Source organism: Orbicella franksi, chromosome 10, assembly GCF_964199315.1.
Source record: "Orbicella franksi chromosome 10, jaOrbFran1.1, whole genome shotgun sequence".
In the NCBI taxonomy this organism is placed as follows: Eukaryota; Metazoa; Cnidaria; class Anthozoa; order Scleractinia; family Merulinidae; genus Orbicella; species Orbicella franksi.
In genome coordinates this window covers 25256528-25273104 of record NC_138154.1, presented here as the reverse complement: position 1 = coordinate 25273104, position 16577 = coordinate 25256528, and the positions used below count along the sequence as shown (strand labels likewise).

The window sequence follows — 16577 nt, the reverse complement described above, 5'->3', positions numbered from 1 at the left end:
ATTTGTTTCAGGGGTTCTTCAATCCCACCATAGCCTCCACATTACAGGAAGGCCAGGAGGCAGTAGAAAAAAGCACATTGTATGTTACTCTGTTTAGTAGTGAGTGGAGATCATCAGTCGATGGAGACTTGTCAACTGTCAACAGAGAACTAGCAATACAGTTGGCTAAACACCCCAATGTGCAAGTTAGTGTGTTTCTCCCTCAATGCAGTGAAGATGACAAGAGAATTGCTGCTAGTCACAAAGTTCAGCTCATTAAAGCAGAGAAAATGACAGGTGTTGATCCAGTTGATTGGCTGATCGACATACCAGAGGACCATGCCATGGACTGTATTATCGGACATGGAGTACATCTCGGGCGACAAATACCACTTGTAAAACAAAGTCATCAATGTAAGTGGATTCAGATTGTTCACAATGCCCCTGAAGCACTTGCAATGTACAAAAGCAATGCAGATGCCATTCCCAAAGGCGAGAAGATGCAGCAAACAGAGATAGAACTTTGTGAGTTGGCAGATCAAGTTGTAGCAGTTGGACCCAAGCTGGCAGATACTTACAGGCGTTTCCTTCGCTGTAGTAAGAAACACCAAGATGTCATTGATCTTACCCCAAGCATTTTCACTGAATTTTTAGATGTGAAGCAAGCCACTGAAGAAAGAAAAACATTTTGTGTTCTAGTTATTGGGAGTGGTGACAGTGAAGATTTTAATCTGAAGGGATATGACCTTGCTGCTCAAGCTATTGCTGAGTTGAAAGAAAACTCTTACCTACTAAAGTTTCTCTGTGCACCAAGAGGAAGAGGAGAGGAAATAGCAGAAAAGCTACTCAAGCATTGCATTGACCGCAGTCAACTAATTGTTCGCAGTTTTAATGAAAGCAGAGAAACACTAGCCAGATTATTCTGTGAGGTTGATCTGGCAATCATGCCATCAAGGAGTGAGGGCTTTGGATTGACAGCCCTAGAGGCATTATCTGCTGGTTTGCCTGTACTAGTGAGCAGTAACTCAGGCCTTGGAGAAGCTCTCATGAAAGTGCCTAATGGGTCAAACTGTGTAGTAGATTCAGAGGATCCTAGACACTGGGCCAGCAAAATCAAGGCTGTCCGTGAAAAAGACAGGGATGTTCGACTTGCAGAATCCAAGCTTCTTCGTGAAAAGTATTTGGAAAGGTACAGCTGGCAGGAACCTTGTGGTGTTCTTGTGGAAAAGATGCACAGCCTTGTAACTGGTAAATAGTTTAATTTGTATTTGTTGAGATTTTTAGTAAGCTCTCTAATCTTGCAGTTGGTCATTCCAAAAAAATCCACTCATACACCCTAGAGATAGCATGATATTTTGACCCACGTTCCCTTCTGCCAGGACTGCTAAAAGAGCCCCCTCCCATGCAGATTTCAAAGGTCAAAGAGCTCCCTCCTGCCTGAGGATTTCTATTCCATGTTTGGCTTATTTTATGTGTACATTGTTTTATCATTGTTGTTGGTTTTTTTTGTTATTTTCAAAAGTAATTGCTACTGCAATTTTGTGTCCCCTGCTGGGACAAGCATTTGCAGATAGAGAATTACAGGCAATAAAAAAGGTTCTTTATTGCAGTATGCACAACTAAGCCAAACTCACAACAAAAATAAAATGTAAATTAGAGAAGCAGGTTTACTGGAGTAATATAACAACACGGTAAATTTTACAGAAACCTGAATACAACTGATCAGAATTAAAATGCTTCGCAGAATAGAAAAGTGTACTCCAATGCCCAACATTGCTAATCAAACTGTTCAGTAATTGAGCTTTAAATCGAACCCAATTGAACTTAATCAAACTATTGGGTTCAATCAGTTCAATACTTGAAGAAAATCGAACCAAGTTGAAAAAAAATTATGTGAGGGAGTTCGATTGTGTAGTAATAATACTAACAATAATAATAATAATAATAATAATAATAATAATATATTTTTTTAATTCTATGGGTAAGGTGCACATTGTGGTTTATGTTTTTATTTGTACATTATTTTGCAAATTTGTTTCTTATAATGTTATTTTTAAACTTGTAAATATTTTTTTTGACCAAGGCTCCCCTGGCTGGATGTCTGGATCAGTGAAAAGCAGTGATTTACCTTCTGCTGTGGCCAGTCAGATTCATGAAAGACACAATTATCAGAGAGAGGACACTCAGCGTAAGTTGCCAAAGTAATTATGATAATGTGATGTGTACAATTGCAAGATTACATAACAAACAAGTAAAAACCTTCAGTTAAAAATCATCTAGCGTGTACATGTACAATATTGTTATTTGCAACCACAAAGCAGTATTTTTAAAGCATTTCTCTCTATGTTTTTTTTAAGGTTCCTTTGGTCATAGTGGGCCACCTTCATTCCTGAAATACTGTCAGCCACCTTTTCCTGCAGGCCCTCAGACTCAAGCTCAAACTTATCAGACAAGTCACCCTCAGAGTGAGTGGGAAAACATATTTTTTAAAAATAATATTACCACAATTTTCTGTTGTATAGTGTAAGGTCTGTATGGTATAATTAATTTGACTGCTGTGTGGATCAGTTGAAGGCAGTAATTTAACTTCTGCCATAGCCAGTCAGATTCATGAATGGCTCAATTATGAGGGAGGACACTCAGAGTGAGTTGAAGTAATTCTAATTTGTCTACAATATTGGAAAATGACATAACAAACAGTAATTATTTGCAAATTTATTGTAGTTATTCAACCTGAAAGGCCATGCACCTTGTTCTACAAATTCTTTAGCACATTGTAGGCACAAAGCAGAATTTTAAAAGTAATAAACTCCTTTTGGTTTTCAAAGGCTCCTCTGGTCATGGCAGGCCACCTTCATTAGTGGAACACAAGCAGTTGCCTTTTCCTGCAGTCCCTCAGACTCCAGCTCAAACGTATCAGACAAGTCACCCTCAGAGTGAGTGGGAAAACAATGTATTACTGCAATTTCCTGTTGCAAGCTCTGTATTGTAGAATGATTTTGACTACTCGCTGGGTCAGAAGAATGCAGTCATTTGAGTTGGAGTAATTATAATAATCAGACAAGTTTACAATATTATTGCAAATTTACAGAACAGACAATCATTGCTTCCATCATTATTACCATTACTCAACCTCAAAGGCCATGCACTTTTTTTAAAAAAAAAAAATTACAAATTGTTTAGCACATTGTAGGCACAAAGTAGAATTTTCAAAATATTAATTAATAACTCCTTTTGGTTTTCAAAGGCTCCTCTCGTCATGACAGGCCACCTTCATTACTGGAACACAAGACAGGCCCTCAGACTCCAGTTAAAAAGTATAAGACAAGTCACCCTCAGAGTAAGTGGAAAAACTTATTTCTTACATGTAGTCTCAATAATAGTAAACTTAATATGAGTACAAAGGTCCAAGACGTTGGCGATCTTCACTGATAGAAGATTGTCATGCTACCAAATCCTTAAATTAAGCATGTTTAGGTGATGCCATTGTCTGTATATGTTATTGGAGGTAACATTCAAAACCAATGATCAAACAGACATTGTGAAATGAACTTTTTTAACTTGGATTAGCTTTGGTAGCATTGGTAAAATCTGACTTTTGAAAAATGGGCTGCACTGCATGTTTGATTCAAAACCAAAATTGACATGAAGACAAAGCACAAAGGGGTTCAAAACTTATTAGTCAACTAAATTCAGCTACCATTTTTTTAAAAATTTTCCATGGTGACCAAAATTGTTACTGCTTGGAGCAGTTACATCTTGAGTGGAATTTTGCCACAGCATACATTGTCCTTTGTTTGGAATACACATGCATTTGCTGCACACACATAAGGTATACTAGTTATCAAAAAGGTAATGCACTGTGTTCTGAAAAAGGTTGCATGACTGTGTTCGTATTTTTCTTCTGGTCAAGGTTCCTCTGGCTGCTGGGCTTCATCAATGGAATACAGTAGGTTTCCTTGTACCCTGGCTGGTCAGACTCATGGAGGACCAAGTTATCAGATATGGCACTATGAAACAGAGGCTGCAGTTGGATGCAGGAACAGATTGATGAATTTAATTAGTTCTTTTTCTCTTTTTCATAGCTTGGGGAAAACCTGGAAGTCATGAAACTTATTCCACAGGTCAGTGTGGAGATTCTGCAGAGCCTGCAGTGAGACAGATCACAAGTGAATCTTCACTTCCCCCAGGTGAGCATGTAACAACAACACTAGCCTAAGGATGTGGCTTTACTTTCTGGAGTAACATTGTTAACATGGAATGGAGCAGGGAGAGGCGTTACTCCCAGAAATGAGCAATGTGGGTGTGTGGGAGCTAAAGGGTTTGATTTTTGAGATGTTTTGGTTTAAAAGTTGGTCAAATTTTGCCATGTTGCTCCACAGTAATTGTTTTTTTGGTAATTGACTTAAGGTTGGAATTAAGTGTAGTTCTTTCATGAATATAGAATTTCCATGACTGTGTTATAAATCTCTTTCCGTGGGGCTGTGCATGAGAGAGTACACACTGCCATTTTACAACTCAGTTAATGTAAACTAAGAGTTTTCAAATGAGTAGTTTGGTGTCAAATAGGATATGAAGTGACAGATGGCCCTGTCCCTCCCCACAAAAGGTTCTAGTGAGAAACCCCTCTGCAGTAACCTTAATTTATATATTTTTCTTTCTAGATCTGCTTGGGCAAATGTTCATGAATCTTCAGGAAATGCAATGCAATGGAAGCAAGATCAACAGTAATACTGACCCATCAGCAGAGTTGGAGAAGATTGCATCAGGCAAAGGCTTTGTGATTTCTGACAATGAAGGGTCAGGGAACTGCATGTTTTATGCACTGTCTGAACAACTGAACCTTGTGAAAGGAATCAAGATCTCGCATGGAGAATTAAGACAATCCATAGTGCAGTACCTCTTAAATAACCCAAGACTGGTATGTTAAGTATTTAATTTTGTTGTTCTGGTTAAGAAAATCTTAACTTACATACATACACCCATACATACATACATATACTTTATTTCCTCTCGAATTTTTTAGTAGCTAAAATAAGCTAAATAAATATCTTTCAGAATGTAAATATAACAACATACAATATGTACCTATACAATAAATATGCTCCACATGTGGCTTAATTGGGAAAATGTGTTCCATGTGATCAGCATTTGTGTCAGCATTTGAATTGGACTTGCAGTCAGATAAGACGGCAGAAAATTGGGCATCACCAGATACAGAAATTAGTTCAATTTTTAAATTGCTGTGTAAAAAGTGATTTCAAAATTCAGTTCGCCATTAGACATGTAACTTAAGAGAGGGACATTCCTGCCATCACACTTGCAAAATTCTATGTGAACTGACCTCGTTAAAAGTTAGTCTTTTTATTCACCCTTCTTACAGCCAGATGGAACAGATCTGTTTAACTTCATTGCTGGATATCGATCATGGGCTGATTATCTTGCAAACATGGAGCAAGATGGCACATGGGGTGATCACGTGATTCTCTATGCGACTGCAAATTGCTATAAAACATACATTCGTGTGATTAGCAGTCAGTCAAATCACCGTGACTTTTCTATCAGGCCTGATGGTCACGTGATCACCACCAATCCACTTGTGCTAGGCCATGTTCATGAAGTTCACTACGTTAGCCTGCAACCCAAACGAGGTGAGGCTTCATGCAACAGACAGACAGACAGTTTGTTGGTATTGTCGGTATATCTTTTCAACTCTTACAAGGTAAAGCTTACTACATCACACTGTGTTATAAGGGCCTGTTTACAAGGAGGGAGGGTTACCCTAGCAAGCAGTTTACCCTAGCACTCACAAATTTCCTCTTTTTTTTCCTCGTCATGTTTACAAGACAGCTACATGTAGGGTTACCCGGGTAGGTGGGTTACCCTATCTGCATGCTAGGGTTACCCTGGCAGGCGGGTTAACTTTTTCCCTTGTTAACACTCTAGGAAGGGTTAACCCACCTACCCGGATTAACTTTCTAATTGTTTCCAGACCCTTTGAGTGTAAGCGCACATTAAGTTGTCCTGGGTTGTAAGGTTACCCTACCTGTGAAATGTTGCTTGTAAACTCAGGCTATCTTTTGCCCTCCAGCTAGGGTTAACCAACTTGCTAGGGTAACCCTCCCTCCTTGTAAACAGGCCCTAAGACAGTTCATTGGTAATGTATATCTTTTCAACTCATACAAGGTAAAGCTTACTACATCACACTGTGTACATTATCTGTTTGTCATGTACATCATTTCTTATATTTCTTTTGGCCATGTAAACTGCCCCTTGTTTTTCATAGATTTATAATTTTATTGTAATGAACAAATTTGGTGGTAGATTAAAGAATTTGCTAAGGTTAGACGTCTTAGTTAATAGTAATAATAATGATAATGATAATGATAATGATAGTGATATATGCTGTTCAATGTTAGTTGTCATCATTCCCTGAAGAAGTCTCAGATAGAGATGAAATGCGGCAGAAAAATAAATGAAAACTTACAACAACAAGAAGTCTTCGTTTGTGCTGCTCACTAGTCTCCATTAAAAAATGGCTGCTCACTAGTCTCCATTAAAAAACAATAATAGAAAAAAGAGTTAAAAAGTCCTGCTATTCATTTATCACGGTAGCTTTGGCAACTGGCACCAATTTTATGAACCTCATAATGCTGTAGAAGTTTTCATAGAGCACTACATCTCTACACTTTAATCACGGATCACTTTGTACTTCTTCTCTTGCGTGTACATATAAAACGGTGGCAAAATAATTTTCAGGCGATCCTAAGGGCACTCCACTTTATATTTACAATATTGTTGTAAATACTATTGTCTACAATATTGCAAAATTACATAACAAACAGTAATTGTTTGCACATTTATTGCAGTTATTTAACCTGAAAGGCCATTCACACAGTCACGTTTACAAATTTTTAACACATTGCAGGCACAAAGCAGAATTTTAAAAGTATTAAATAAATTCCTTTTGGTTTTCAAAGGCTCCTCTGGTCATGGAAGGCCACCTTCATCACTGGAACACAATCAGTCACCTTTTCTTGCAGGCACTCAGACTCCAGCTCAAACTTATCAGACAAGTCACCCTCAGAGTGAGTGGGAAAACATATTTTTTAAAATAATATTACTACCATTTTCTGTTGCAAGCTCTGTATCGTAGAGTTAATTTGACTACTGTGTGGATGAGTAGAATGTAGTAATGTAACTTCTGCTATGGCCAGTCAGATTCATGAAAGGCACAATTATGAGAGAGGACAATCAGAGTGAGTTGAAGTAATTATAATTTGGACACATTGTAGGCACAAAGCAAAATTTTAAAAGTATTAAGTAAACTCCTTTTGGTGTTTACTAGATAAACATTTATTCGATCACACGATTACAGGAACCAAACTTTAAAACAGTGCCTTGACTGTCCAAGTGTCCTCGATACTTCCAAAAAGTTTCGATCCGTACCGCACATGCCGAGGATTAAAATTAAATGATCTAAGCGAAAAAAAAGGCTAAGTTATGAATTAAGATATGCGAAAAATGTACTATTGGAAATCTAACACAAAAGGATTACGTAATGCAGAAAAGTCTATTCCAACACACTAATGAATGCAATTATTGTTTTTAGAATTCTAACTGAAATATACTTCAAATAATGGCTTCCAATTATTTCTCAACGTGTTATTACTCTTTGTGCCTTAGAAAGATCGCTTGGATTGAATTGTCATTTGAAATTGAAGTTGTGTGCGCACACCATCATTTTTTTCAATAATTTCAAGATTTTCAAAGTTAAGAAACCATTACTGTTTTTGTTTTAGTCTTCTCAGGAATTTATTTATCCATTTACATCAAAATGTTCCTTCAGAGCTTTGTTTAAACGAAAAACTCGTCCCCATTTTGTAGATGACCTCCAGCCACTGATAGCATACGAGTAGTGTAGCTCAGCCAATCAGTTTGCAGCATTTGCATTAGTATACCAGTAGAATTCTACTAATACTAATTAAAGAGTGAGTGCTAACTAAAGAGTTAGAGATACTTAGAGATTTCAATATAGGACATGAACATTTATCTCATCATTTTTTGAGAATTTGCGAGAGTACTCTACTCAATTCCTGTTTGAAGGGTGCCTTCCTTAACTCAGGGAGTTCTATGGGGATGCCATGATTCCGTATTTTTACACTATTTCTAGTGCAGGAAAATAACTGATGATTTATTCTTGATTGTTTCACATTAAAATTACTAGCTGCATAGAATGTCTGCAATCAAAACATTCAAAACCCTTTGATCAAACAGACCATGTGAAAATTATTTGCTGTGATAACTCTTTTCCAAGAAATTGACTTTTTAACTTGGATTTGCTTCAGCAGCATTGCTAATAATTGCTTTTGAAAGCTGGGCTGTAACTGCTTGTTTGATCCAAAACTGAAATTGACAAGACGAAAAAGCCCAGCTTTGACTGGAATTCACAAAATATTAGTCAACCAAATTCAGCTACCAAAGCTATTATTATTATTAATGTTAATATTAATATTATTATTATTATTATTATTATTATTATTTTAATTTTCCATGGTGACCAAAATTGTTACTACTTGGAGCAGTTGTATATGGAATGGAATTTTGCCACAGCATACATTGTTCTTTGTTTGGTATGCACATAATCATTATAATCCATCAAATATTTATGCCCTTGGAAAACTGTTCACTTCAGTTGGAACAGATAATGCCAGCAGACAGATATCCAGGCGTATTTTCGTTCCAAATCGAGGCTGTTGTTGATATATGCTGCTCATACACATAAGCTATACTAGCTATCAAAAAGGTAATGCACTTATGTTCTGAAAAAGATTAATGAATGACTGAAAACATTTTTTTTTTATGGTCAAGGTTCCTCTGGCTACCTGCCTTCATCAATGGAATACAGTACATGTAGGTTTCCTTCTACCCTGGCTGGTCAGACTCATGAAGGACCAAGTTATCAGACATGGCACTCTCCAAGTAAGTAAGAGTAACCGTTAGCCTGCGTAGCAAGCGTTTCTGTGGGGTTCGGGAACAAAGAATTACAACGCGAAAAATGGAGCGAGTAAAAGACGGGGGGGCGGGGGGGGGAGGGAAAGGAAGGAAGGAAACGCTTGCAGACAAACCCCTGGATTTTAAAAACCGCCCACTTGGCCTTTCATGTCTGAGTGCGCACACTGAGATTTCGTGCTGTCATCGGCTGTCATAAATTAACCAATAAAATCTTCGGCCTTCCGTAGCGGAAGTGAACTTTGAACCAAAATGAACTTTACTTGTCAAAATATGTCTGAAACAACGAGCGCACGGTGGGATCGGAGAAATCTCGATGAATTAAATTTGGTAATTTATAATCAAGCTATATTTCTACTCAATCCGTCTAAAAGGAAGGACTGCAAGAGTGAAGTTTTAGCACAAATCTGCCAGAAAGTTAAAATGTGAGAAGTATTCCAGTCGCGTTAGTGATCCTTGTACTCGCATGATTCGAAATCTTGGATCTCTGTATTCATTCGTCCAGGAATCGATACAAAGTAAAATTAGCAAGTCAACTCTCACAAAGGCAATTCCAGCAAAGAAGCGTTTGCTGGAAACGCCAGATCCGCAAATCGGTTCGAGTGTTATCGCCTGCAGCAAAAACAAACGACGGAAAGTCTTCTCGGCAAACTTTGGAATTTGGGCAGGAGAGGCTTCAAACATCTGAGAGGGGAAATAACGATAATCTTGACCAGTATCTGAATAAAGATAATCTTCCCCTAGGCGGCCTCCAAGTCAAAGTTGTTTATAAAATGTCCTCGTAAGAATTCCCCGCGACGAGACGACTAAATTTTTGGTAAGGCAAATATGTGACAAAAACTGGCATGCCGCAGCTAACACTAGAACAAAACATTCATCATACCCAGAGGTTCTAAATGCTGTTAACAAAAATGCTTCTAATGAAATGTCAGAGTACCTACGACAACATGTTGCCATGTAACAAGCCAGACGAAATCACTAGGTTTCCCCACGCAGTAGTGCGAATTTTCTGTCCCGTGGTTTATTATCTTGTCCTTGGCGCATGTGGCATTCAAGAAAGTGATGTTAAAATTAAAGGAACAGCTGCAAATTGTGTCGCGCTTGCTTCTGCAATAATGTGCAGGCCTCGAAAAACCAAAGCATTGCTCTACAGGATTTCTACCGTACTGTCGAAGCTGACGACTAAATCCTCGTTCAGCGAGAGAAGTTAAAGCGTTTTGGAACCAAGCTTCGAACGCGTCTTCCCCTTTTGTCTGGCACTAAAAGGTATTAAACTACCTTTGATCGACACATGTCAATAATATTGGACCAGCCCAGCCAATCACGAGCTCCGTTCACTGGCGAACGGAGATTTTCAAAATCCAGGGGTTTGTCTGCAAACGTTTCCTTCCTTCCCCTCTCCCACCCCTGTCTTTCTTTTTTTTGGTTCTCGCCCCATTTTCCGCGCAGACAAAACACCGAAAATCCCGTTCCTCGGTCTTTCTTTGCTTCCAAACCCCACGGAAACGCTTGCTACGCAGGCTAGAGTAACCGTATGTTGTTACATCTTTACTTAACAAATGAGCTACAGACAACCTTTGCAACAACCCTCCACCATGTTGCACAAAGTCTGTATTATACGTAGCTGTAAATAACAGATCTTGAATTCAGTTGTAGCAGATATCACTGTCAAAAATGCAGTACCCAGATAATATCAGATAGTAATGATCTCAGGTGCTCTCAGTTCTCTCTTCTGTAAGAAAAAAAAAAGACTTGAGATTTTTAATACTAGAGATCAAATCAGAAATTGAGTTGTAGTGTAAGAAACGTTTAATGGATTACTATTTTTTTCCTGGTCAAGGTTCTTCTGGCTGGCTGCCTTCATCAATGGAATACAGTCCGTGTTCTTCTACTGTGGCTGCTCAGACCTATGAAGGACCTGATTATCAGAGAATTTACTCTCAGAGTAAGTGCAAGTAATTTTATGCAACTACAACATTTTATCATATGGCAAGAGAGTCTTGAGATAAGCCTGAACGTTCTGATTGGTTCTTTCTTGGATAGATTTTTGCCATACGGACCGTTTCGATGGAAATGGACGTAAGCCGTGTTTCTTTTGTATTTGAAATCCTGGCCCGAGTGCCATATAATAAAATACTTGCTAACCTACAGTGTGTGTGTAGCTTGCTCGAGCCGTACTGGGGAATATTGGCCCTCAGTTGTTCTGAGTGGAGTTTGCTGTGGTCGGTCCTTGCTGCCAGGACCTCGGGCAATATTCGTCAGTATGGCCCTCGTACTGGGCTAGTAAGAGGTGAATACTGAAAATAATTTTCAGGCGATCCCTGTATTACATTGTTCTGTAGCAGAATATTGTTTTTAAAATCATCTTGGTTCTTATTTTCAAAGGCTCCTCTGTTCAAGGCAGGCCACCTTTATCAATGGAACACAATCAGTTTCCATTTCCTGCATGCAGTCAGACTCCAGTTCAAACTTCTCAGACACAAAGTCATCATCCTCAGAGTGAGTAGGAAATTTTCTGATATGTAATCAAAACAAGCGACAACTTCAAACGGGTTTCGACAAAACACTGACCCCCTACTGACCCCCCTACTGACCCCCCTATAAAATCAACGGGAAAATGAAAATTGAAAAAAGCCCAGAACTATCAGTGGGACCGATTCAAGTTCGTCAATAAATTTAGCTTACCTGAGACTTCAAAGATGGCGGACGCATTGCAGATTTCCGCCTCCTTTCTCATTTGACTGAAGGATTTGTCACGGAAAATCGAGCACAGAATAAGTTGAAATATCATCAAGTATGGTATTTGTATCCATTAGAAAATTAAGCAATGAAAATAGCGAGGAAATTCTGGCAAATTGACACGCACGCGACTAACCGTGAGCGACACGCACACGATTACATCAATCGGTAGTTTATTTTGGCAATCTTGTAGCCCCAGGTCTCTCGCCTTCCGCATGTACAAACTACGTTGTACATGGCTTAAGTCATGGACGGTAAGTGGCATTACTGTTTTTCATCGATTTGCCTCTTATTTTGTACTTTGTATTATCCGAATTATGCCATGAATACATTATGAAATTTATTTTTGTTACTTTTCCTTGCCGACGATCTGGATGTGGTAGAGCTTGTAGAAAGGTATGTTGGTTTTTGATAAGATTACCCGAGAATTTTACCTTGAGAATCCGTGGTCTTTTTGACGACTTCATGCACCAAGGAGAAAGTAATCCACCGGGCTTGTCCAAATGGTTTATACTACAGTTACTACAGTTCTTAAAATGCAAAAACAAGGCGAGAGGCCTGGAACTACCTTATGAAATTCGTCTTCCGGTTGAGGTTTACGAGTGTGTTCGTGTCGCTCGCACGAGCAGTCCATCAGTCACAAACCTTTCGCGAGCCTGCTCATTTGTCAGCGTTTCTCTTTGCTTCATTTTCCAATTCGGACGAAAACAATATTTGATGATATTCAAGCTTATTCTGTGCTCGATTTTTCGTCGACAAAACCTCAACTAAACAGTCAAAGGAGAACAAGAGAGTCGGAAATCTGCAACGCGTCCGCCATCTTGGAAGTTTCAGGTAAGCTAAATTTATTGATGAACTTGAATCGGTCTCATTGATATTTCTGGGCTTTATTAATTTTCATTTTCCCATTGATTTTATAGGGGGTTAGTAGGGGAGTTAGTAGGGGGTCAGTTGACCGGGGGTCAGTGTTTTGTCGAAACCCACTTCAAACAGGTACATGAATTTATCGCTACGCGCCTCACTGCACAACTGAGATCCTGACTAATAAAGGAAGCGTAAGGATCATTCTACCTGTAAATATCTTGTAATCTGTTGGGCCAATTTTTAATACCAGTGTCGATATAGAGCAGTGTTGTTCCCAGACGGAACTCAAGATCGTTGTCAACAGAAACAGATAAACTAGATTAATTCCACGATGTTGACTCTTCAAGTCATAGCACTTCACTTCTTGAAGTTTACATACCTTACATGGGCTTTCGAAGCGAAGTCACACTCGTAAAAGGTGACTCCAAACAACGTATATTTTTTTTCTCAACGCGGATAAAAACCTTGCACTAACTAAGTTTAGCTACTCACCGAAGTTTCAGCCTTTGTGGTGCAGGTTTTCCTTGTGAAATTCGTCTCCGAAGAAGCCCAAAATTGAAACATCGTTGCCGCCATTTTGAACAGTACTCAGCAGCCAGGCCGAGTTTTCGTGACGTCATTCCGTCCGAGAGATTTTGTCCAAATGGCTTCCGAAGAGCCTTTTTAACTACCACTCTGGGTTATGGCTCCTCTTGAGCCGTATTATTGTCAGCCAAACATGCTCCAAACTCCGAAATGATAGCATTAAAGATAGTGAAGTGGCGCTTGGAAAATTTTGCTGACCTTGTGAAGGATGTTAAGAATGGCTGACTGTAAGAATCGATAAACGCCGGTCAACGACCCATTTGCCAAATCGCTCATATTTTGCCCAAAGATACCCTTAGGTGACCTAATTCTAAAAATCATATTTAAAGTTTCCAGCGAATTTTTATTTTTCACAAATTCGCAAAAATTTGAATGCGCGGTCAAAGTGCGGTTTTTCGTGTAATAAAATGACAGAAATAAGGGACCGTTCATTTTTTATAAGGTAGGGGGGGCTGGTGGGATTTGGGGGGGGGCCATGCGAAAAAAAATGGCTTTCGAGGGGGGGCCATCCCAAAAAAATAAGGGAAAAAGGGGGGGTCACGTGAAGTATTTTAGTAAAACTTTAAAATGGCATAATGTTGGAATATCAAAAAAATTGCTAAGGAATAAACATAGAAGCCAGAATACAAATTTATTACAAACTTTCCTTCTGCTTTAAAAAAACGTTTGGCGACAAAAAGCATTTGTAGCTACTGAAAAGAAGTATTTAACACTGTTATTTTCGAATGCAACTTTCACCGGCACTCATCTTCATCTCCGCTGTCGTCGAGTTCTTCGTCGCCGCTTGTACTGCTATGGGAGTCTCTTTCACCAATGCTGCAAGAAGCAGCAATGCTTTCCGTCAGAGTGTACTCTTCAGGGTACATGAAGGTGTAAACATAATCTCTGACTTCCCGCTCAAGGTTGGTGGTGATTCTGCTTCTTGCAGCATTGGTGAAATAATTCCCTTCCAAGAGCTGTGCGATGTATGGCCCATCTCTTCTAAATATCGACGTGGCAACATCCTCAACTTTAAGACACTCTTCTAGGACGGCCGTTCTAGGAGGGTACACAAGGCATTGTGGAAGATCATTTCCTAGCGGGTTTCCAACACAGATTCCATAAACTCGTTGGACGTTGTTTTCAGTCCGCTTCCTCTTTCTTTCATTTGACTTTCTGCGGTTTTCTTTTTTCCTTCTCCTTTTGTTGATGTGCTGTTTGAGTATGCCTTTGAATATGCTGTTATAATTGCTCTTCTTATTTTCTAGTGCTTCCATGTCCTGCGTGACCTTCGTCAACTTAGCTTCTGTACATTTGATCTGTTTTACATTAAAACTGTGGGCAAATTCTTCGCCCTGCTTTAAAGCAAGCCCATTGGACTGAAAGAGTGTGGAATCGTGTTCCTTTACATCTTTCAATATGACATTCAACTTTTCCACCATTGCTCTGTGCTCTTTGATGGAGAAGTTCAGTTTTCTTCCATCACTGGGCTTCAACTGGTACCCTTGCATGGAAAACTCACTCGCCCTTTCTGAACAGCCATCCGCACCTAGAAAAATTGCTTCTTTTGCTTGTAAGATGTCAAACTGCGTGGATCGTTCAGCTGTAAACCTTTTCTTAAACGACTCGTCGCTTTCGCCATTATTGCGCATTTTGGAATGAACCTCTTTCATGATGCTCATGTAGTAATGCGCTCTTTCCCCGATTGGATTAACAATATAAAGAAGAAAGAGCATGGAAGTGGCAGGCTGGTTTTATCTGACCCAGAGAGCGTTGCTCTATTTGCAGATAAGTTTATTCTCAAATCGAAGTTTGTGGTGGATTATCTTCAGCATCTTGAAGTGCTGGAATTTAAAAGGAAAAAGAGAGCAGAAGAAAAGGCAAAGTTAAGTAGGGAGGAGGATTATCCTTGGACTGAGTTGTGCGAAGGTCTAACCAAGCTTAAAAAGCTACGTGTTCCAGAACTAAACAAGTACTCAAACCACCACGGACTGAAGCAGCATTTGAAAAGCAGCAAGAGTGAGAAAGTAAAGGCAATTGTAAGACATTCATGCTTGCAGCAGAAGAGTCCTCTCAGAGCTGGCCAACCAACACTGAGAAATGCCAGGACATTGACACAAAATGACAACAGGGCAAGTGCTGACAGCAGTGAAACGGATGAAAGTGACAATGATGAGTATGACAGTGATGCCATTGACTCTGGGGGAGAAGATGACTCAAGTGACGTCATTCTTGCATTCATCAATTCATATGAGGAAGATGCCAATGAGAGGCCAAATGCCATACGCTCAGGGCGAGCCATAACTAGGAGATCCGAAATTGACTTCTCTTTCTTTTGATTTGTTTTTTAAACAACAGCTCTCTGTCGTATAGAGATGGTAAATATTTTCTTCATAGTGAGCACAATAACGTGAAGTAGGGGGATAATAGAGAAATATTAAAAAAGTTGAAATCTAAATATTGTTTGTTCAATTTTTTTTTTGGGGGGGGGTCATCCCAAAAAACGACCGCTATAGGGGGGGGGCCATGTGAAAAAATTGGTAAGCTGAGGGGGGGTCATGCGATTTTTAAATGGTGCTTCCCAAATCCCACCAGCCCCCCCTCTCTCATAAAAAATGAACGGTCCCTAAGGTGCGAGGACGAAGCGCTGCTTAAGTCTTAAAATAATATCAATTGACTTCAAACTTCACACAAATGTGGAACAACCACTCTAATTTATTCCTCGTTTTAAACTAATCTCAGAGATGTTGATATAGTGGTTTTCCGAATCATTTTAAAAACACCTATGAAGCGTGTGAAAAATAACGGCAAAATATAGGTCATGTTTAACAGCATCAAAATGCATCTGGTACCTCACTTTCCGAGTATTTTACTTTACAGCCTTAAAATATCATTATTAAACATATACCATGCCAAGTTTCATGCTCGAACTCGCAGTATTTCCCTTTGAGAAAAACGAAAATCTATGTCAATGTGTTGGGCGCAAATAACACAATAATTATACACGAACAAGAGACAAATCAATTTCAACGGCGAAAGTAAAAGGCTGTCATTAATTAAAATCCCGTCAATTCACTAGAAATCAGTAGAAACATAATGTCCACTACATAAAAACTGTTTTCAGACGTTTTCGGAACATTGCGCGTTAACTTTGTTTGATTTCCTGTCCGCCGTCATGTCTAGTTTGTCATCGCGTGTATTTCCTTAATGTAAACAACACTGTGAATGGTTGTCATAACAAACGCAAGAGATTTCCTGGAACATTAATGTTTTTGATTCAGCAAAACGCTTTAAGTTCGTCAAGACACAATAATGGCCAACTTGGAATGCTGTTTAGCGTTAAGGACGTTAAAGGACTGTAAATTAATCGAGTTGAAATATCTTGAAGCAAATCAAAATCGCGCCCTTATTCTAATTTG

The 16577-nt window shown here is 39.1% G+C and overlaps 2 protein-coding genes across 8 annotated transcripts in view; both read left to right on the top strand.

The window, feature by feature from the left end:
- Window positions 1-1235, top strand: part of LOC145499364 (D-inositol 3-phosphate glycosyltransferase-like) — an 85757-nt gene extending 84522 nt beyond the window's left edge. Inside the window, exon 3 of the mRNA XM_081478885.1 lies at window positions 12-1235. Coding sequence (XP_081335011.1) covers window positions 12-1235 — 1224 coding nt within the window. The remainder of the gene's footprint in view (window positions 1-11) is intronic.
- Window positions 1-16577, top strand: part of LOC145499354 (uncharacterized) — a 161253-nt gene that overhangs the window by 79410 nt on the left and 65266 nt on the right. For 3 of the 7 annotated variants that reach the window (XM_081478868.1, XM_081478871.1, XM_081478869.1), the window contains exons 14-19: window positions 2808-2915; window positions 3227-3319; window positions 4065-4169; window positions 4644-4900; window positions 5363-5630; window positions 6960-7067. In XM_081478868.1, coding sequence (XP_081334994.1) covers window positions 2808-2915; window positions 3227-3319; window positions 4065-4169; window positions 4644-4900; window positions 5363-5630; window positions 6960-7067 — 939 coding nt within the window. Of the gene's footprint in view, window positions 1-2807; window positions 2916-3226; window positions 3320-4064; window positions 4170-4643; window positions 4901-5362; window positions 5631-6959; window positions 7068-8850; window positions 8962-10831; window positions 10937-11376; window positions 11491-16577 lie in introns of all 7 variants that reach the window. The other 4 variants (XM_081478866.1, XM_081478870.1, XM_081478867.1 and 1 more) reach the window with 4 other exon arrangements.